A 21378-nucleotide genomic window follows, 5' to 3' on the forward strand; every position below is an offset into this window, starting at 1 on the left:
GTACAAACACTTCCCGGCAATGCTATACAAACCGTATGGAGCACCCCTCAGATTTCCCCTTTTTTGACAAATTTAAGCTTTTTTCTTCAGATTTGAGCTTTCATCTCCTTTGCTCTCAAGGCAAAAAAAATCTTAAATCTGAGGAAAAAAAGCTTAAAAACGAGATTCACGAGCACATATTTAAAAGATGTTGGTCACACGATACATAGACAAATCGTGTAACGTTGCAGGGATCTGCGTACAAACGAAAGGCAAAACTAACTAACTCAGAGAAAAATGAGAGTGTGTATTAAAGTGCCCCAAATAACACGACTTTTCAAAAAGTTATGCGCGGCATGCTACAATTAATCCCATGCCTAGTTCAAGATCTTATGCCAAATTTGGACCAGATTGTCTGTCTGTCTGTCTGTCTGTCTGTCTGTCAATATCGCAAAAATTGTGAACAGTGTAGCATTATAATTAAGTTTGTCTAGCTATTTTGTTTTGAGCGTGTAATGAGTGAGTCAAAAACCTACCAAAGATTGAGTGTTTAGAGTTTAGAGTGTAAACGTCAAACGCACACGCGGTACAAAAAAGGTAAACAAAGGAAAGCGAAAACAAAACAGCATCGTCCAAACGTTCTTAGCGGTTGTGTTCGCGATTGCATTTGCGCAATTCTTTCACCAGCAAAAAGTGGTCTGTAATCCGTTCGTATCGCAGAGCCGTAGCCAGTAGGAACGAGCTTAAGGAGCTACATTGCAAAGGTGAGAAATAGCACGGTGGAACAGCAAAACAAATTCACTTTCGCCAAACCTTCAACACAGATTGCCAAGGGGAACGGCGCCGACTGCGAAGACGAGATTCTGGTGTAGAGAAGCGAGCGCAACAGAAACGAAGGTAAGGCTAGTATCATTTTCCGGAACGGCCATTCTAAAAAAAGTTGGATTTCACCGCAGATAGTCGCAGCGACCGGAACAATTGGAGCGAAAGAAATAGAGGACGGAAAGAAAGTATCCGCAACAGCAAACAACACAAAAGGGTGAGTGAACCATTATAGACCCCTATGCCAACCAGTTCCGTCATGCATACAATTTTGTAGAGCCCAGTTCGAAGGCCAACGGCCTCCGCGACAGACGGTCGGAACAATAAATTACGCAGGAAAGACGGCCCCAATCGGGTGAGTTGTTTGTTGATTGTGTGGGAGAAACAAATGTTAACAAGTGATTGATGGTCGACAGGGTCGTTTTTGGAGGACTAAATTCTCTTTTTTCGGGACTCGTTTTTGTGCCACTTCTGGCTTTTTCGAGTCTCGTTTTTGAGAACGGAATTCCCGACGCCGTGAAACTCCAACGATTTGGATCCAGCCGGAAGCAGTCTACGGAGGTGCTCCGGGCAGTGGTGCGTGCCCGTGGAGCCGAGCAACCTGCCAGTGTTGCCAGATATTCCCGTGATCATCAGCTGTGATAAACCTGTGCCGTCCGATAGCTGTGATATGACTGTTGTGCGTTTGGGATGTAAAGTTTGTGAACTATGGTAGGAAACGGGCCCGTGAGTAGTTATTAGGTAAGCTAGCTTAAGTTTTGAAAATGTCGTGTATTAGTAAACAATTATAATTGCTACAAGTTTTGGGTTTTGAGTGTTTGTGTTTTGGGTTGTAGTTAGCCGTGCAGCACACACTGAAAGTCTGTGGTGCTTCACCTGTTTCATTGGCGCCCAACACAAAAACCCACTAAATTATGCTACCGCAAAAAATTAAAATTTGTCTTGAATTTGTGATTTATGTTTTGAATTCGAGATTAATGTTGTTTTGGTGATTTATGCTTAGTTTGTGATTTCGTGGATTTGGTTTTTAATTTTTTTTTTCCCAACATTCACATTTTAGATTAATTTTACTATAGATAAGCATATTTTTTTAAGTTCAGCATGGATTTCACTCATTTATCAGATGAGGAAGTCGCTTATGAGCTTGCCTTGCGCCATGTAGTCAATGTTGGGCTTACGACGCATAGAGCAAAGGTACTCAAGTTAAAATCCGTGGTTCAAGAGGACACTTTGCGGAATATTCGACACACTAGTGCTAATCATGTCATGACTCCTACGAATAATTTAGAGAGTTGTCAAAGGAATATCGAAATTATTCACCGTCAAATTGGTCCTGCCAAAACAACATCGAATATTGATATTCTCAAAGCTTTGTATTCAAGATTGGCACATTATAAATCGCGATTGGCCATCATTGCGCCACCAGATTTTCTTATGGAAACCTTGTCGTCACTTAGTATGCTAGTAGATATGTTGCTAGCGGATATTGATCTTGTGATAAATCCAGTGCTACCAGTGCAAACAAGTGGAGTGAATACGGTGAATGAGGAGACTTGTTCGAATGAAGCAGAAGGTGGTCAAAATTCAGCGTTGTCAGCAAGATCGGAGAAAACACCCACTCCACCAGGTTTCCACGTCAGAGAGCCAGAACAGCAGCATCAAGAGAGACCCCAGCAACATCTAAGACATCCAGCAGCCGGAGAACCTTTCCAGCATCAGCAGCTTCATACAGTACTGGATCAGCAACGCGAGCAGATAAATACAGAGCTTAAAAATTTTGAAGATTTGAAGCAGCAACAGCAGGAGATCAACCGGTACAGGCAGGCACAGGCAACACAAGTTGTTGCGTCGGCATTTCAACAACAACAGCAACTAGATTTGGTGGAACAACAGCAACAATTGATACGGCAACTGCAAAACAGAAATCAACAATTAGAGCAGGCAAATCGACTGTTGCAGAGGCAAAATAATCGACAACAACAGCAACCAACACACCAAGAGGAAGTAGTTCGTCGCATACCTAAGGGTATTCACAATTGGCCATTCAGATTCCGGGGCCAGCACGATACGACCTCTTTGAATGTTTTTTTGGACAGAGTTGAGGCGTATGCATCTTCAGAGAACGTGGACGAAGGAACTTTACTAGCCAACGTGAAACACCTACTGGAAAAATCAGCTCAAGATTGGTACACCCATGCATTTTTCGAAGGCCGACTGACGTCATGGGAGGAGTTACTCTCAAATTCTTCGCCTGGAAGCATCTTATCGTTTTCAAGGGCAAAACGAATCGTTTGCAGAGTTTCATCGTGCTATTTCAATGCTGTTTCGCTTCATTACGCCACCGATGTCAGAGGAGGACAAGATCTTTATTATAAAGAAAAACATGTGTGTAGATTACGCCATCATCGTTGCAGCAGCAAACCCGACAACAGTGAATGAGTTGGTGAGAATATGCTCCAGTTACGACGACACACGCAGGCTATTGAATTGTCAACGCAAAATTCCACTCCCACACAGCAGCTTGCTGGAGCCAAACTTTGCAACCCCGGTTCAACAACAGCGGTCGAATGTCCCACCGACCAATCAACGCTTCAGTCGAGTGAACACGATAGAAGAAGAAGAGCCCACGTTTTCTTCCGATGTAACGCAACAATCGGAAAACGAGGAATTGCAAGCGAAAATCGAGGAACTGGAACAGCAAGTATGTGCTTTCAAAATGCAGCTCAATAGGCAACGAGGAGAAGGAAGACCAATGGGTGTGAGAAGCCAAGAACAGATGAAATCTTTCCAACGACAGCCAGACCAACAGTTTCATCTTCCCCGCAGACAACCAGAACTTCAACAAGCTTCTTCGCAATGGTTAGGAAACCCAGTTGCTCAGACGTACTCTCATGAGACGGTTAGACAAGCATCAAACCCACAGCCGCAACTCTCTGCAAGATCGCAACCATTTCAAGTAGCAATACCGCAAGATAGTCAACGAAACGCTTCGGAGCAGCAGCTCCAACAACACCAAGCAGCCTCGGGAAGTCTATTGAAAGTTTGTTGGAATTGCGACGAGGAAGGCCATCGCTTCACAGACTGTCCGAGACCACAGGCCATATTATTTTGCTATCGCTGCGGTAGAAAGGGCTATTCGCTACGTAGTTGCTTTACTTGTCGCACAGATTCGGGAAACTTGGCAGCGGAGAATCGCCAATAGAGGGAAGCTATTCTTCGTCTCTTGTATATCCCTCAACCATCTTTGATTTTCATTTCCTTCACTCAATCATCATTAACACTGGAATGGATAATCGACCACACGCGAAAATTAAAGTCCGTGAAAAAGAATTTACCGCACTTTTGGATAGTGGAGCTACATGTTCACTGCTAGGAGGAAAAATGACAAGATTAGTTGAAGAACTGAACTTGCCGGAAGAAACTATAAATGGAGGAATTCGTACTGCAGATGGAACAAAACATGCCGTGAAGGGTTTCGTAAGACTGCCTATTGAATACAATAATCGGAAAAGCAATTTACCTCTTTTGATTATACCAAGCATTCCTGATTGTATAATCCTCGGAATGAATTTTTGGGAAAAGTTTGGAGTTAAAGCCATTTGCTGCATGGCCGAACATATAGTTGACAGCAAAAACGACGAACCAATGAAGCAACTGTCGCCTGAAGAGAAGGTGCAACTAGATGCCGTGATATCAAAATTTCCAGTGGCAACAGAAGGGCATTTAGGAAGAACCACTTTATATGTCCACAAGATTGATGTGGGAGGAGCAATACCACGAAAACAACGCTACTACACGATGTCACCATACGTTCTAGAGGAAATCAATAAAGAAATTGACAGAATGCTTTCGTTAGATGTTATAGAAGAGGCACAATTCTCACCATGGAACAATCCGCTGGTGGCGGTAAAGAAGAAAACCGGGAACTACAGGGTATGCCTGGACGCTCGTTACCTTAATTCTATTATGGTTAATGAAGGGTACCCCATACCACAGATCTCAGCCATAATCAACAATCTAGGCAATTGCAATTACATCACTTCAATCGACCTGAAAGATGCGTTCTGGCAGCTACCACTAGAAAAAAGTTCTCGTCCGCTGACGGCCTTTACTGTACCTCAACGGGGACATTATCAGTTCAAAGTTGTTCCTTTTGGATTATGCACAGCGAGTCAGGCATTATCGAGGGTAATGACACACCTTTTTGCAGATCTGGAACCACAAGTATTTTGTTATCTGGATGATGTTATAATATGCTCCCAAACGTTCGAAGAACATCTTCAATTACTAACTGAGGTATCAAACCGTTTAGAAAGGGCTAATTTGACCATTTCAAAAGAAAAGTCCAAGTTTTGTAGAGCTGAATTAAAATACCTTGGCTTTGTCCTGAACGAGAAAGGATGGAACGTAGATCCAGAGAAAATCAGCTGCATCACAAGTTTTCCAACGCCCACAACAAGGAAAGAACTACAACGTTTTCTTGGCTTAAGCAACTGGTATCGCCGTTTTATTGAGAACTTCTCGGAAATAGCAGCGCCGTTAACTGAGCTCACCAAAACTAAGGCAAAGTTTAGATGGAACAATGGAGCGGAGCAAGCATTCGAAAGACTGAAAAAAGCCCTTACTTCTGCACCTGTCTTAGCAATGCCAAACTATAACAAGCCGTTTGCGATAGCCTGTGATGCAAGTGATATTGCAATAGGAGCGGTCCTTACGCAGGAGTTCGAGGGACAAGAGCACCCGATTTGTTACTTTTCTCAAAAACTGTCGTCCTCGGAACGTAAATACTCGGTAACAGAAAGAGAATGTTTAGCCGTTATTAGAGCCATTGAAAAGTTCAGAGGGTTCATAGAGGGGATTAAGTTCACAGTGTATTGTGATCATGCAGCACTAAGTTATCTTAGGTCCCTGAAGAATCCTACCGCACTCATGAGTCGTTGGCTACTCCGCTTGAACGCGTTTGATTTCAACATCAAATACCGCAAAGGTACAGTGAACGTCGTCCCCGATGCACTATCCAGAATTGTTCCAGATAGCGTTCTGGCAGTAACAACAGAAGCAGATTCCTGGTACACGCGGTTGAAGGAACAGGTAAAGCAAAACACAAGCGATTTTCCGGACTTCAAGCTGATCGACAAAGAGTTATACAAAAACTGCAAGTGCAAAGATGAGTTGGGAACGGTTACGCATAGATGGAAGAAAATTGTCCCGAAGAACGAGCGGTTGGATATGATCAGGAGGTTCCATGACTCGACATCGTCAGCGCACTTGGGTCTCATGAAAACTCTCCACAAAATACAGACCTTCTACTACTGGCCTAAAATGGCTGAGGATGTAGCAGCATACATCAGGACATGCGATATTTGTAAGGCGTGCAAAGCATCAAACACTGCGATGATGCCAACCATGGGAGCGGCGAAACCTGCCCGACTTCCTTGGGAATTAATCTCGGTCGATTTTGTCGGCCCCTTAACCAGATCAAAAGCAGGAAACACAGTGATGTTGGTCGTAGTAGACTGGGTGACCAAGTACATAATAGTCCACCCCATGCGCGCGGCAGACTCGGTCAAGATGGTGGACTTTTTGGAAAAGCAGGTATTCCTGAAGTTCTCGAGGCCACGAATCATCTTATCGGACAACGGGAAACAATTTTTGTCGTCAGCGTTTAAAGCTCTGTTGGCAAAACATCACATCACACACATGACAACAGCTTACTACTGTCCGATGGTGAACAATGCTGAGCGGGTTAACCGGGTGCTCATAACTTGCATCAGGGCGTTAATCGAAGAAGACCATCGGGACTGGGACGCCAACCTAGCGGCCATCACTGCAGCTATAAATAGCGCTAAAGATGAAGTTACGGGAATAAGTCCTCACCATGCAAATTTTGGTAGAGACCTAGTGCTTCACACGGATCTGTACACACAACAGGCAATCAATACACCGAAAGATCCCAAAGTAGCTCAAGAAGTACGTTTGTCATCAATCCGTCGTATACACGAATTCATCCAGCTACGTATTAAAAACAACCACACAAAATCAAAGCAACGATACGACGTCAATAAGAAACCAGCTACATTTCTTGTGGGTGACTTGGTGTGGCGTCGCAACTTTACCCTCTCATCGAAGGCGGACCACATCAATAGAAAATTGGACCCCAAATTTGTACCGGCGATGGTTAGGAAAATTCTGGGCACCAACCTTTACGAATTGGAAGATGTCCAATCAGGAAAGCAGGGTCGGTATCATGCTAAAGACATGAAAGCCGACTAGTACGCATTCAAGCTATGTAAGCAGTTGCTGACAACACACACACAAAACACGACATTGAGACGGCTGATGGACCTACATACACACATTGAAACCTCGCCTCCAATCCTATCGGACCACAACAACACGTTCCTGACGCCGAACCAGCGTTGAATTGCGCTTGGGATATTGGAATGCCGGAAATCCTGGAAAGTACAGTAGCTCCAAACACCACGTCGCTGCAGTCAAAGGGATTGTCAGGACAACCTCAAAAACCCCGCGGGTTATAGTTTTGCGCAGAAGTTGTGCGGAGTAGACATTATGACGGTCGCTACTACCATATCGACTCTCTGCCGCAAACTACCAATACCGCCATGTTCCACCTATGACACAGACGAACCACCGACTGTGTACCACTACGCTCAAGGCGCTTAAAACACCGTTAGCCGATCGGGAGAAATCGTGCCACCATCGAGGGCAGTTAGCAGAGTCGTCGATCGCTATCTCCTCGAAACATCACAGCTATGAAGACAGGCTAGGCCTGTGAACGACTGCGCTATCGCCAAAAACACCGTGGCCGAGCGGGACAAATCGAGCCATCGTCAAGCGCAGCGAGCAACAAAACCTATCTTTACCTCCTCGCTTGACGACTATTTAGCTATGTCCATAACCATGGGGAATCAACAATGAAGGACGATCTTCATCAAAATACGCACTGCGGAAACCTACATACAGAACGCCTAACATGACACTTAACCGGATTCGAGCAACTGAGAGCGTCTCCGCAGAATGGGTGAGGCCTGCCCGTCGCGGGAATACGCTAATATCGCTGCCAAACATCTCAACGAGAGTCAACGCAGCACGGAGACTTAAGACAACGTAGGAGAAATCCGGAAGCAGAAGGTGGAGGCAGAAGCAACTGGGACAGGCTCCTCAATAAAAGGAGGTCAAAATTCGGACAACACATTCCACAGTACCAATCAAGTCCACTACGGCGACACTTCGCCAAGCATCGTCGTTGAGTCGCAACGGTGCACAGTTGTGAACTCATCGGCCACCGATTTCGACAACAATGCGCCACCATATGCCTTTTGCAGGCAAGCCGTTAGTCAGGGCGAGAGAAACTGACCGTGTTCATGCATTTAGCAAACACGCCGTTACTGGGACGTGACAAACCAGCAAAACGCTTCTTGGAGCGTATAACCGTTAGTCAGGGCGAGAGAAACTGACCGTGGAAAGGTCTTGCGCCGCCACGCCGTTACTGGACCGTGACAAACCAGCCAATACCCGAAACCCAAACAAACCGTTTGCCGATCGGGATAAATCGAGCCTCGGTGAACAACAAATCACGACTTAAACACCAGCAAACCAGCTATGAGCTACACCAGCTACCAAGAGAACCACTCCACCAACACACAGTCATGGAACCAAACAACGAACCACACTTAACTGGAATGGTGTCGCTAGCATACTAGGTGAAGCCAGTGTCGAACAATATGCTGAACTTATCATAACTTTAAGGATAGTGGCATAAACGGGGTCGCCAAGAAAACCCTCCATTCAAAAGCAACGCGATTTGGAGGCGCGGTAAAACCTCCATTCGGGCTCTTGGCGATCAGGGAACTAAATTCTCCCTTTCCACGGATTTGCTGCTTTTCCTTCCTTACTTTTATCACCATAGTTTTAACCTCTTTTTTAATTTTTTAATTTGTTCAACGTTTTGTGTTTTTGAGCAAATGTTTTAAGTTAAGCTACTGTGTTGTGTTCGTAACCGTAGCGGAGGCGAGAATTTAGAAGCTGGTATAGGAACGATTCAGAGACACTTTGCCAAGACTCGTTGGCGTTCGGTCAAATCTTCCAGAAATCGCTGGAGTTAAGTATTGGATTTGTGGTTTTAGAATTTTGATCTGGCAAGCATTGTTGCGGCTTGCGGAGTACCGTGGTTGCCTTAGGGTGACCAGACCGACGTCTCTGATCGTTGCGAGAGAGAAAGAGGTTTTTGAATTTTTCATGAATCGGCTGTCTCCGATTCATGAAAAATTCTTCCGTTGCGGTAGTGTATGTAGCATTATAATTAAGTTTGTCTAGCTATTTTGTTTTGAGCGTGTAATGAGTGAGTCAAAAACCTACCAAAGATTGAGTGTTTAGAGTTTAGAGTGTAAACGTCAAACGCACACGCGGTACAAAAAAGGTAAACAAAGGAAAGCGAAAACAAAACAGCATCGTCCAAACGTTCTTAGCGGTTGTGTTCGCGATTGCATTTGCGCAATTCTTTCACCAGCAAAAAGTGGTCTGTAATCCGTTAGTATCGCAGAGCCGTAGCCAGTAGGAACGAGCTTAAGGAGCTACATTGCAAAGGTGAGAAATAGCACGGTGGAACAGCAAAACAAATTCACTTTCGCCAAACCTTCAACACAGATTGCCAAGGGGAACGGCGCCGACTGCGAAGACGAGATTCTGGTGTAGAGAAGCGAGCGCAACAGAAACGAAGGTAAGGCTAGTATCATTTTCCGGAACGGCCATTCTAAAAAAAGTTGGATTTCACCGCAGATAGTCGCAGCGACCGGAACAATTGGAGCGAAAGAAATAGAGGACGGAAAGAAAGTATCCGCAACAGCAAACAACACAAAAGGGTGAGTGAACCATTATAGACCCCTATGCCAACCAGTTCCGTCATGCATACAATTTTGTAGAGCCCAGTTCGAAGGCCAACGGCCTCCGCGACAGACGGTCGGAACAATAAATTACGCAGGAAAGACGGCCCCAATCGGGTGAGTTGTTTGTTGATTGTGTGGGAGAAACAAATGTTAACAAGTGATTGATGGTCGACAGGGTCGTTTTTGGAGGACTAAATTCTCTTTTTTCGGGACTCGTTTTTGTGCCACTTCTGGCTTTTTCGAGTCTCGTTTTTGAGAACGGAATTCCCGACGCCGTGAAACTCCAACGATTTGGATCCAGCCGGAAGCAGTCTACGGAGGTGCTCCGGGCAGTGGTGCGTGCCCGTGGAGCCGAGCAACCTGCCAGTGTTGCCAGATATTCCCGTGATCATCAGCTGTGATAAACCTGTGCCGTCCGATAGCTGTGATATGACTGTTGTGCGTTTGGGATGTAAAGTTTGTGAACTATGGTAGGAAACGGGCCCGTGAGTAGTTATTAGGTAAGCTAGCTTAAGTTTTGAAAATGTCGTGTATTAGTAAACAATTATAATTGCTACAAGTTTTGGGTTTTGAGTGTTTGTGTTTTGGGTTGTAGTTAGCCGTGCAGCACACACTGAAAGTCTGTGGTGCTTCACCTGTTTCAACAGTTTATATGTTCAACAGTGAACAGTTGATATGGATTGAAATAATTTGTTCGTCCCTTCATTTGTTCGTTCCAATTTTCATCTTAATCTAATGTATAATAACGTCAATATCGCATAAACTGTAAACAGTTCATATGGACGACCCCTTTTGCTGGTCCTTCGCATAAAATTTGATACCTTTGATCAAATGCCCATCACTCCCATGTGCATATTTTCATCTCAATCCGATGTATAATAACGTCAACATCACTTAAACAATATTTATTTTGAATGTCAGGGCCGTAGGAAGAACCGATTCATGAGGGAAACACTGAATGGTGGTTATAAATATAAACTGATTTTATGTTTTGAACTCTGAAACTCCTATATATTATTTTTTATTTCTGCTTTTTTCTTAAGGGAAAAGCCAGTTGAAGTTAAGTTATATTAAAACCTATTCTTCAATTGGCATAAAAACCCTTCAAATCAGTTTTACAATCATTTTACAATAGTTTTTCAGTTAGGCAGATACAATCCCAGTGAGATGTACTCTTTTAAGGGATTGCTTTTGGCGGTTTGTATCTTAGCTATCAGTTATCACTTTACATTAAACAAAATATGTATAAGGAAATATGTTTCTCTTTATATGCTGCGTGATTCTGGTGCATGTTGATTTGGTGGGCGGGCGGTTGGCGGTGGAGAGTGGCTGGCGAGGTGTGGCGGTGGCTAGGGGAGGCGGAAGAGAAGAGCAAAGAAAATTTTATGTAAGATGTGAGTTTATCTTTCTTTTGAAGTTCAGCTTCAGGTGTTTTTTGAAATTCTCGATGGTGTGACAGTTGAGAAGCGGTGTGGGCAGGTGGTTGTACAGTTTTGCACCGATGAACGATAATTTCCGGCGTCCGAATTCGTTGCTTGTTCGCGATAGAATGAAGGTAACGGCTCTTCTTGATGATCTTGCGTTCAATGAAGTTTGTAGGGTCGAGCTCCGGTACTGACTAGGATAAGTCACAATTTTCCGAACGTGTAGTAAGATCTGGAGCTCATACAGCGCACTTATTGGAAGAAAGGAATCTGTTTCGTTTGCATAGAGGAGGCGCGTTGGATACAAGTATGGTTTGCGTAATACGGCTTTAATACAGCGATTCTGAATGACTTGAAGTTCTCGTAGAGTTGATTTACTAGCTGCTCCCCAACAGGAAACAAGGTAGCTCAGCCGTGAGTGTACCATGGCAAAGTATATTTTCTTCAGACAAACTACAGGAACGAAAGCAGAAATTTTCCTGAGCAGTCCACAAAACGCACTTAGTTTTCCTTTCAACGATGTGATATGGGCAGACCATGGCACGGTGGAATCTAAAACCAATCCGAGAAACGGATATTCCTAGACCTCTTCAATAATGCGGTCTCCGACTTGTACGGGATCGTGGGGTGGCAATGCACACCTTGGAGATCGAATGAACATGTTTTTCGTTTTGGAAAGATTCAGGGATAGAAGATTGGATTCAAAATATTGTTTCAGCTGAAAAATGTCGTACTCCATTTTTAAACTTATTTCATTGCAGTTTGCACCAGGATAAAATACTGAGGTGTCGTCAGCAAATAAACGAAGTTTCCCGTAAAGGTGCAATTTTGCCAGGTCGTTGATGAATAATATGAAAAGTATTGGACTTAGGTTACTACCTTGAGGTACTCCGGTGGAAATGAGCCCAAAGGAACTCCTCTTGTCGTCGATCGTGGTATATTGCAGTCGTTCGGATAAGTAGCTTGATATTAAGTCGTTTGCGACTCCTCTTATACCCAATAAATCTAATTTTTGTACTAGAATATCATGATCAATAGAATCGAACGCTTTTTCAAGTCGATGAAGAGTGCACCTACAAGCTCCTTTTTGTCTAGAGAGTCGTATATGTCCTGGATCAACTCAGAAGTTGCCGTTTGAGTGCTGGAACCTTGGCGAAATCCGTATTGTCAGGAATAGATAAGATCATATGTTTTTGTAAAAGCTTCCAACCGTTGAACTACCAATTTTTCAATCAATTTATCAAGGACAGATAAACATGAAATCGGTCGGTAATTGTTTACATCAGTAGAACTGCCTGATTTGAACACAGGAACCACACGAGCAGTCTTTAAACAGGATAGGTAAACTCCGGTGCGTATTATCTCATTGAAAATATCACAAATTAATGGGGCGAAAATTTGGTGCTCTTGTTTGATAAAAGCTGCTGGAATGTTGTCAGGACCTGTTGCTTTTGTGCTACTCAGATCTTTGATCAGCAAAATTATTTCGGAATTGGTGGCTGGCTGGAGGAAGATGCTTCGATGATTTGGAATGATTGTACCGAATTTACGAAAATATCTATCGCTATCTAAACTAGCCGTTAGATTGGGACCCACGTTACAGAAGTGGTCGTTGAATATTTCACAAATTTGACTAGTATCGGTGAAAGTGGTTCCGTCCACTATAAGTTTCGTTGGATTTCCGTTGCGTTGGTTACGTCCTAAAACTTTGTTTATGTTCACCCATGTTTTGCGTGGAGAACAATTTAGGAGCAGTTTTTCGTAATAATCGCGTTTACACACTGCTTTCTTTTTTTGTAGATGTTTTGAAACGTGAGTAAGAAGCTCGGATATCGTTTGATCATTAGGGAACCTTTTTAGCCTCTTGAGAGTTTTTTCCTTTAGTCGCACCCACCACCATAGATCAAATGTCATCCAAGGGCACGAGTCTTCAAGTTTGGCATTAACTTTTTTATGTTTGGTACATTGGGCTATCAATGAATTATAGGTGTTAATAACGTGAAGGAGTTTTGCATTTGCATCTAAATTGGTGGGAATTTTACTCATCGAATTACGGAACAGGTTGCTTAGTTTATTGTGATCTATTATCTTTTTAACAAGCGTTGTAGAATTTCGTTTGCAATGCAGCTCTAGTACAGAAGAAATCATACAATGATCAATCAGATCGGTGTCTATCGTTTCATTTTGAACAGTGTTTGCGATTCGTAAAGAGCAGATAACGTGATCTAAATTGTTCTCGCTAGCAGGTCGTGTTGTATAAGTGTTTGTTACCACAGCATTGTATGAAGAAAGCAGTCTCAAATATTCGGAGACAACATTGTTCGAGGGCATGTTTACAGGAATATTCATATCACCAAATATTGCGAAATCCTTTTCGCTTTTCAATCCAGATAAGATAGTTTCAAGTTCGGACAAAAATCTTCTAGCTTCAAACGATGGGGGTCTGTAAATCGCATGCAAGTGTAATGGTCTCGCGTGCGTATGCAGCTGCCAATGGATGTGATGAAAACCGTCCAGAACTCGATTTTGAATAATAAGTGCATCAAGATCAGTGTGAATGAAAACAGCAAGACCACCATGAGATTCATTTCGACAGGAAAAATAACTCCGATAACCATCTAGACTGTACAGACAAGTTCTCTCAGGTTTAATCCACGTTTCAGACAGGATTACAATATCTATTCTTCTCGCATACCTTTTAAGAATATCTTTTACGCAGTCAAATTTGGGAAGATCATTCAAGCCTCGAATGTTTAATTGAAGAATTTGTAGACCCATTTTGTTATCAATATTGATTTTATTATTTATCCAATTTTGTATACAGTGATGTTGAAAATTTTTTATAGTAGTGTTAGACATAAGGGAAAAAGATTACAATATTCGAAAAGATATCGATGTTGCGAAGAATCATCATTTATTAACGCTTTGCTGCCGGATAGCCATGAGGAGTTGATGGTGATCCGGATGAGCCACTAGAAATGTCCAGTTGCCGCTTGTTAGTAGAACGTTCCAATTTTGAGAGATCATTCTGGCATCGCACGACCTCAATTTTGGATCCATCGGATTTCTTAGCAAGGATGACTCCGTTTCGACCAGGCCAAATGTATTTGAAATCAACTTCAGCTTGTTTTTCACGAGCTGCCTTGAGCAGGTTGATTCCATAGGATGTTAGGTCGTCCCGCAAGATGATTTTCCTGGCAATTGTGGATTCGTAACCTATTGCCGATAACATTAATTGCCCGTGAGCCTTTTTCTTCTCAAACAGTTCTTCCTTCAATTTCTGTTGGCTGATGGTTTTGTTTTTTCCGTTGTCTGTATTTTCCTTTGAAATCAAACGCTTACAGTCCGTAATAGCATTGGGGGGGAGATCGTAACCAACAGCGCTAGCAATCAGTCCAACTAATTGATTAAGATTTTCGTTTGCTTTAAAAGGAACACCCAAAATTACTGCGTTCGTCGATAATGCCAAACGATTAATCCGATCGACTTCCAGCTCCAGGTTAGACACAGTTTCTTCAATTTTTCGCTGGTCACTTTGCAGAGTAAAGACATCCTTTTTCATTTTGTTTTGATTCACTTTCAGCTCCTGTATTTCAGACAAAATACCATCCAGTTTGGTAGAGACGAAATCCTGCGACTTTTCAATCTCTTTGACCGTATTTCGCACTTCGGTAAGTTCGGATTTTGTTTCGTGAATCTCAGTCAGCACAGTCAGTAGCTCTTTAAGCACACGGGACTCCTCGTCGTTGCTTTTCGATGCAGCTGCATGTAAGTTCCGGCATTCCAGCGAGCAGTAAAACGGTTGTTTGCGAAGCTTACGGATGGCTTCGCCTGCCAAGTTCCGACACTTGAAATGCTCAGACTTGTAGCAGTATAAAAATATGAGATCACTTTGCTGGGATCCTTCTCCGGTTTCGAGCAAATCGCGCACAAAACAGATTCCACTTCGGACATACTCAACTTCTGCAATTTTTCGGCTTAGTACAACCTGATTAGGTGTTCCGTGGGTATGTAGTGGGTAAGAAAACACCCGCTCCGAGGCTTCGTGTTCCGGTATTTCCTGCAGACACCTTCAAATCTAGTATTTTAATGCTTTTCCTTATTTTTTCGATTAAATTATTAACACAAATTTTAAAACTTGATGATAGCTAAAAGTGTTGCCAAAAAAATGATATAAATGGTATATATGTATCTCTATGGAATTTCAATTTTGTTTTGATTTGTTTTTATTTTTTTTTTGAATTTTGTATTCTATGTTTAAAATCTTCATGATACTTCCTAATTGTCAAAAGGTAAACATTTCTCGATGAAGCACAAACCAGACGACATGAAAATCATTTAAAATATCTATCCGGTAATTTTCCAAATTAGAGAATTTTAGTTGGTGATAAGGCTTATAAAAAAAAGAAAATTAAATTTTGCATTTTGCAGCTCAAATCAAAGATTTCATTTTTGAGAAATTTCTCATCTCTTCCGCAATGTTTGCACGTCGTTAACAATTTTGATTTGAAGATACAAGAAACTATCGTCTACGCAGATAACATGGCTATTTGAAGACAGTATACTAGTCTCCTGTTCTTTTATACGTTTAAATTATTTTGTGTTCTCTGGGATAGCATTTGAAAAAAAAAACCGAATCTAGGGCCCCCCCCCCCCCCCCCCCGAGAAAAATGGCTTAATCCGACCCTGCAGTTCAGTTTTCCGTTTTTATTTTTATCATTAACATTTAAATTTATTTTTGTTCATTATATTTTGATTTTATATGATTTTTGCGAATAATCTCAAATTCCCCTTTGGCGGCATCCATAAATTACGTAACGCAAAAAATGCACTTTTTTGACTCCCTCCCCCCCGTATGTCACAAATCGTAACGCTTCGACGTACCCCCCTATGATAATTATGTAACGCTGTTATTTACCCCCCCCCCCCCCTATCTTCTCATGTTTTAAAATATTAATTTTCGAAGTTCAAAAAAAGATTTTTTCATAAATTTTTATAACGTTTTTCAAAAAGGAACTAGATAATGTCTATCCTATTCACTTCTTAGTACTCATTGATGATAATTCTCTGATAAAATAAATTGATTGTATTATTTCGAGTTGCTCTGTGCTGGTTCATTAATGATCTACCTTATTAACTATATTTTGTTTAAAGAGCATAACTTGTTATGCAAAATATAGAAAATATAGTAAATGTCTTGGGGGTGAATGGACCTAATATTCGGTTTCCAACCATTATTTCACAAATATTCAATACACATTTTTAGGAGTCTATCTCAGAATCTTTTTAAAGGAAAGGTTCTAAACCAGCTTACAAATGTTCACCTGATTTTGGTTTGTTCTTCATTCTGCAAAAATTGCATGACATAGCTGCAATTAAGTAAACTGCAATTTTTAAGGAAAAAATCGTTACGTAACGATGAGCATACCTCCCCCCCTCCCCTATGTCACAATTCGTAGCGCTCGAACTTACTCCCTTCCCCCCCCTAGGAGCGTTACGTAATTTATGGATGCCCCCTTTAGACAGTTTATATATGAACTGCGACATATGGTAGCAAACAAACCTACATACATACTATACTACCATTTGTCATATGCATAGATGGGCAGATTTATGCTACCGATATCTAATTTACAGTTTAATTGTAAAACCACACACTGACTAAATGTCACGCATCGCAGTACGTAGGAAATAGCCGATGGTCGCTGATATGTTTGTAGCAACATGACTCCGGGACATTCCTTCATAGGAATCCCACCCACCACAAAATGCTGTGCTCGCGGCAAGTAACGTTTATAAGTGCCTACACAAGTCGGATTCAGCGGTTGGTCTAAAGTTAATCAGAGTATGAGCACGCACAATCGAGATTCCAATCACTCGATGGCGAAGGGATTTCTGCGTAGCAAGTTAAGAGACATTGGCACTTTATAAGTGCAGCTTTTGTGATATTTAAGTACCAGTATGATTGAACGATCGAAAAACAAACTCTTATGTGAACATATTAAATTTTATTGTAGATTATTGTCGTTTCTATTCAAAAATAATGAAGGTAATTGAATCTGAGATTATTTTGCGATCAAATAAATTTCCGGCATTCATCATAAAATCTCAAATGAAACCACTTCGGGGCAGATTTATTCCTTTGAAAATTGAAAAATAGCTACCGATTTACTTCCCATTTCTTTCCGACCCAGTCTATCATCGCCCAGCGTGGCTGAATGATTTATAACATTTAATAAGTAAAATTTTATTCCTCCAGCCACCAGAGATTGAAATCATGAGGGAAGCTAGAAAAAAAACCTACCTTCCACCCGAAAATCCATCCATCCATTCGTCTCACGATTCTGCCGGACTGCTTTCAACAGTTTGGCCAAGTGGGTTTCTCCTATTTTATTTGCAGTCGTCTGCTACTTCAGAGCGCGTTGAAAATGGCTTCTGATAAGATTAACTCCGATACACGCAAATTCCCAAGTAGCTCTCCCGTGGGGTGCTCCGGGTAATTTCAAAGTCCTTTTTCCGAGTCCTTAGTACTTTAGCTCCACATCAAGGAGAACGATGATGTTAATGGAGTCACAAGGTGATTTGAATGAGTTATGAGCATCAGAAACCCACCGGAATATATTACCTAGCCTCTCGATAAAGACGGCTACATGAGCTTCGAGCAGGTTATCAAGTGTACCTACTAGCTCCATCCTGCTGCAGTCACATGATTTTTGATTCGTGTATACAGTGAATATTCAGGAACAGAACGAATGCATGATGAAAAATTAAAATACCTTTAAAGCACCTTCGTTTTCTTGGTTGCTCCATGCAAAAGGAAAGAACTTTACATGAATGGTAATAGAAATTTATCAAAGGAAACTTTCACCCAAAAGTCATGGTTTCGAAACTGGAAAGGAGCATTGCATTGTAAGTAAGGAAGTGAGTTTGCTTCGCATTGATTCAAAAGTAGAACACATCCATGTTCTGATTCACAAAAGACACAAAGAAAATGAAAACTCTACCAACAATGAAGCCCAAAGCACACAGAGGCAAGGGTTAGAAATCAAAATGATAAAACCATTTGTTTGGAGAAATCTAATGGTGCCACCACACTAGTTACTGGCACCGCACTGATAAAACAACAGAATGCAAGCTAAAAAGTGAACTGAACATCTTCCGGGGCATAATTGAAAATCCCACAAAAAGCCGCCCGCTCGTTCCACTTTTGTTCATTACTGGATACTGGAAGAGCAGCTCGCTCTCAATGGGACCCTAAGCAAATGGGAAGCTTTGGGGCTTTGATGTTTGTAGCATCGCTTCAATGGAATGGCACCAATATAATTTCTATGAAGATTTTTTTTGATGAAGATGGTACTCTTCACATGTTACATAAATGACAGTTTTTTTTTGGCATGCGGTGAGGAATTCGCATTTTAATAACGGCAAAGGCAACAAAGTAAGGAAGTGTTTTTCAGCTGATTTTTCACGATCTTAATTTTATGTAGGGTAATTATATTCATGTGCATGAATTTGAAACATGTTCCTTTAACTAGAGGACTATCCACCAAATTTCTGTTACTTAGTTAAAAGTTAATAAATATAAGTGTTTATTGATAAAGTTTTAAAGAGAATTACTCATGAAACCGAATGAACTTTTTTTTTAAATGGTCGATTCCCAAGCAACCAAAAGTCGCTCACTTACTTGAACATGGAATTTCAAAGTTCATATTCGGCTGGAAAAAATCTTTTGAGACTTTCAGTTGCTCATATTACCTTAAAAGTTACCTTGAAGCGCCTTTCAAAAGGTAAAAAAAGTTGATAACAAACATTTTAAGCGCTTCTTACGCAACACCATTAAAAATGGTGCAAACGTTTGCTTAGCACTTTCTCATGCTCCGGAACCATCTTGGTAACGCGAGGAACTTGCTTACGGCTTTTAAGAGACATGTCAAAAATTTATGTCAACTGTCTTTTGAAAACTTATATTGACTGTTTGCATGAGAGGAATTTTAAAAACAACAATCCATAACATAAATGGAAAATCTTATATTTGATTCGGTTGTTTTTTTGTTTCTTCTGCGTAAAATCCAAAACCATAGCTATCAGAATAGATCAGGATTCAGGATTTAGATTCTAAAATTCAGTAAAAATATTTAAAAAAATTAGTTTAGATACCACTCAAAACAACTTCTAAATATTACGCTGGTTTGGTCAGGGGGTTAGTGGTTCAATTCCTAAGTCGAATAGCAGTTTCTTTGTTATAAAAATAATGTTAAAATGGAAATCAATGAGTTATATATACTCCAGGGCTGGAAAACAGAAAAAACGCTGAAATCTAAAATGGATCTGATTAAATCACCGCGGTCGCGACCAGTGAGTGGGTAACAAATTTCGTTTCTTGGAAATCATCATTATAAAAACTTTTTCGAAGTCTTGAAGAAAGTTTAGCATTGAACAGGTTTGCAAATTTAATCAAACTGGGCATGTCTTATTCATAAAACAATAGTTTTGTTGATGTAGTTTGGTTCCAGCATTTTTATTTTAAGCAATTACAACTTTTTTCAAAAACTGCTCAGTTTTTTGTCGAAAAACAAAAAAATGCTGCAGCGAATTTCTATTTGTCTCACCTAGGTGAAACCAAGCTAGGACAGTAATCTAGCAGTCAATCATTTGATTGTCAGAGGAATCTGTCAAACTGATTTTTTTTCAGCGCGTAAATGCCCTTAACCCTCATCCGCATCAGATTTCATTACCCTTATCAGCACTAGGAGTGTCAATTTGACACTACAAGCTAAAATCGTTATAACTGGCGTGTTAAACCGATCAAAACAACAAACTATATCAATAGAAACCTTGTAACGACAGTAAAATATGTTTAGAACATTATATATAGCTAAAGCTTCTAAAAAACTCCGAATAAACATGCCTCAGGAAAATTTCTGTAGTTCATACATTACACGTCCAAATAAATACTTGTCTTATGCATATGAAAGTCAGTAAATGTCCACATCATGAAGCCAAGAAATATTTTTGAAATTTTTTTTAATGAAATGGTCGCAAAAAGTCCAAAAAAGTGGTCTGAAAACCCTACTTTTCATTCGATTGTTTGTAAATACTGTTTGAGCGATAGTAGAGTTTTTGAAAACATATGACTACAAAATCTAAAATTCTAACATTTTGCTGTCTTTAGATTTTCCATGCAACAAAAATTGAATTTACTGGAGTTTTTTCAAAGTTCACTACTTTGCGCGTTTTTTTCACAAATTGAAATTTCATCTGTTTTTGTGGTCCACCATCAGGTTGTACCCAGATTTTCAGTGCTTTTACTTTATTTGGACCAATCAAAAGTATATTCATTGGAAAGTAAATTTAATCTACATTCTAGTGAGGTGCAACAATTCACGCTGTGAGATTTCACAAAAATATGAAAATTATAAACGTAAAATCATTCCTGAATTTCTAGAACCATAAGCAGCACGTCCAGCAAAACGTGTTTGTTTGCTCTCCGAGTAGGTATGGTGGGTTGTGATTTGGACAGAAAGCCAAGCCGAGAGTCAAAATAATGATGCATGTTGTGACTAGCAAAACGAAAACTACTGTCAATAGAAAATTTCCAACAAAGAAATGCACGAAAAGAGACTCAGCCAAATGGTGAAGCGTTGCAGTCTTACTGATGCAGCATTATTATTCAGAAAATTCAACCACTGATCTTCAAGCTACAATAGAAACTAGACAAGAAACGAACTTGACAATAATTTTCCACTGAAGAAGGCTACAACAAATAGCCGAAACGTCTGGTCAGTAGTAAATAACAATCGTTTTGATTACAAAAAATGACTGAAAAGCTGTTAATCTATCAATATCACAAAAAATTTAACTCAGCCGAATATCAAAAACAACTGAATACTATTTTTCACGAGTTCACTTCAAGTAATGATTAATAAACGTCTGAAATTAGTATACTCTTTAATGGACTGTGTTATGTTGACACAGAAGACTAAGATGCTATTAAATACGTTGAGACTGGTTGGCTTTCAATGCAATTGGATGGTACGAAATTTAAAAAAAAGCAATCGTTTTAATTTTATTTTTAAAGTAAATTTTCTGTCTGCCGTTATTTTTAAAAAATCTGTATGGAATCGGTATGTTTTGTAAAAAATCGGTATTCGGTACATACCGATTCTTGGTCGAAAATTTCGTTAAATATCGGTATAAATACAGGAAAATCGGTATGTGTAGATCGCTGTTTACGACTCGAAGTCCAA

At 40.8% G+C, this 21378-nt stretch overlaps 1 protein-coding gene and 1 long non-coding RNA gene across 2 annotated transcripts; both read left to right on the plus strand.

Annotated features, from left to right (window-relative positions):
* Nucleotides 1–463: 463 nt before the first annotated feature.
* On the plus strand, nt 464–1525 carry LOC129749133 (uncharacterized). The gene is made up of 3 exons (XR_008737934.1): nt 464–743; nt 804–876; nt 936–1525. It is a non-coding gene; the product is annotated as an uncharacterized LOC129749133 (long non-coding RNA).
* Nucleotides 1526–2259: 734 nt separating this feature from the next.
* LOC129741630 (zinc finger protein 853-like) lies at nt 2260–4003 on the plus strand. The gene is made up of 2 exons (XM_055733370.1): nt 2260–2827; nt 3099–4003. The coding sequence occupies exons 1-2, from the start codon at nt 2260–2262 to the stop codon at nt 4001–4003; spliced, it is 1473 nt and encodes a 490-aa protein (XP_055589345.1).
* The last annotated feature ends 17375 nt before the right edge of the window (nt 4004–21378 follow it).

This window comes from Uranotaenia lowii, chromosome 2 (genome assembly GCF_029784155.1).
Source record: "Uranotaenia lowii strain MFRU-FL chromosome 2, ASM2978415v1, whole genome shotgun sequence".
Taxonomy (NCBI): Eukaryota; Metazoa; Arthropoda; class Insecta; order Diptera; family Culicidae; genus Uranotaenia; species Uranotaenia lowii.

What these genes read in the sequence shown, in the direction of transcription:
- LOC129741630 (XM_055733370.1), top strand. Translation starts at nt 2,260, where the DNA reads ATGCTAGTAGATATGTTGCTAGCGGATATTGATCTTGTGATAAATCCA. An exon ending in AGTTCGTCGCATACCTAAGG is followed by an intron (nt 2,828 to 3,098) that starts GTATTCACAATT and finishes AATCGTTTGCAG; the next exon opens with AGTTTCATCGTGCTATTTCA.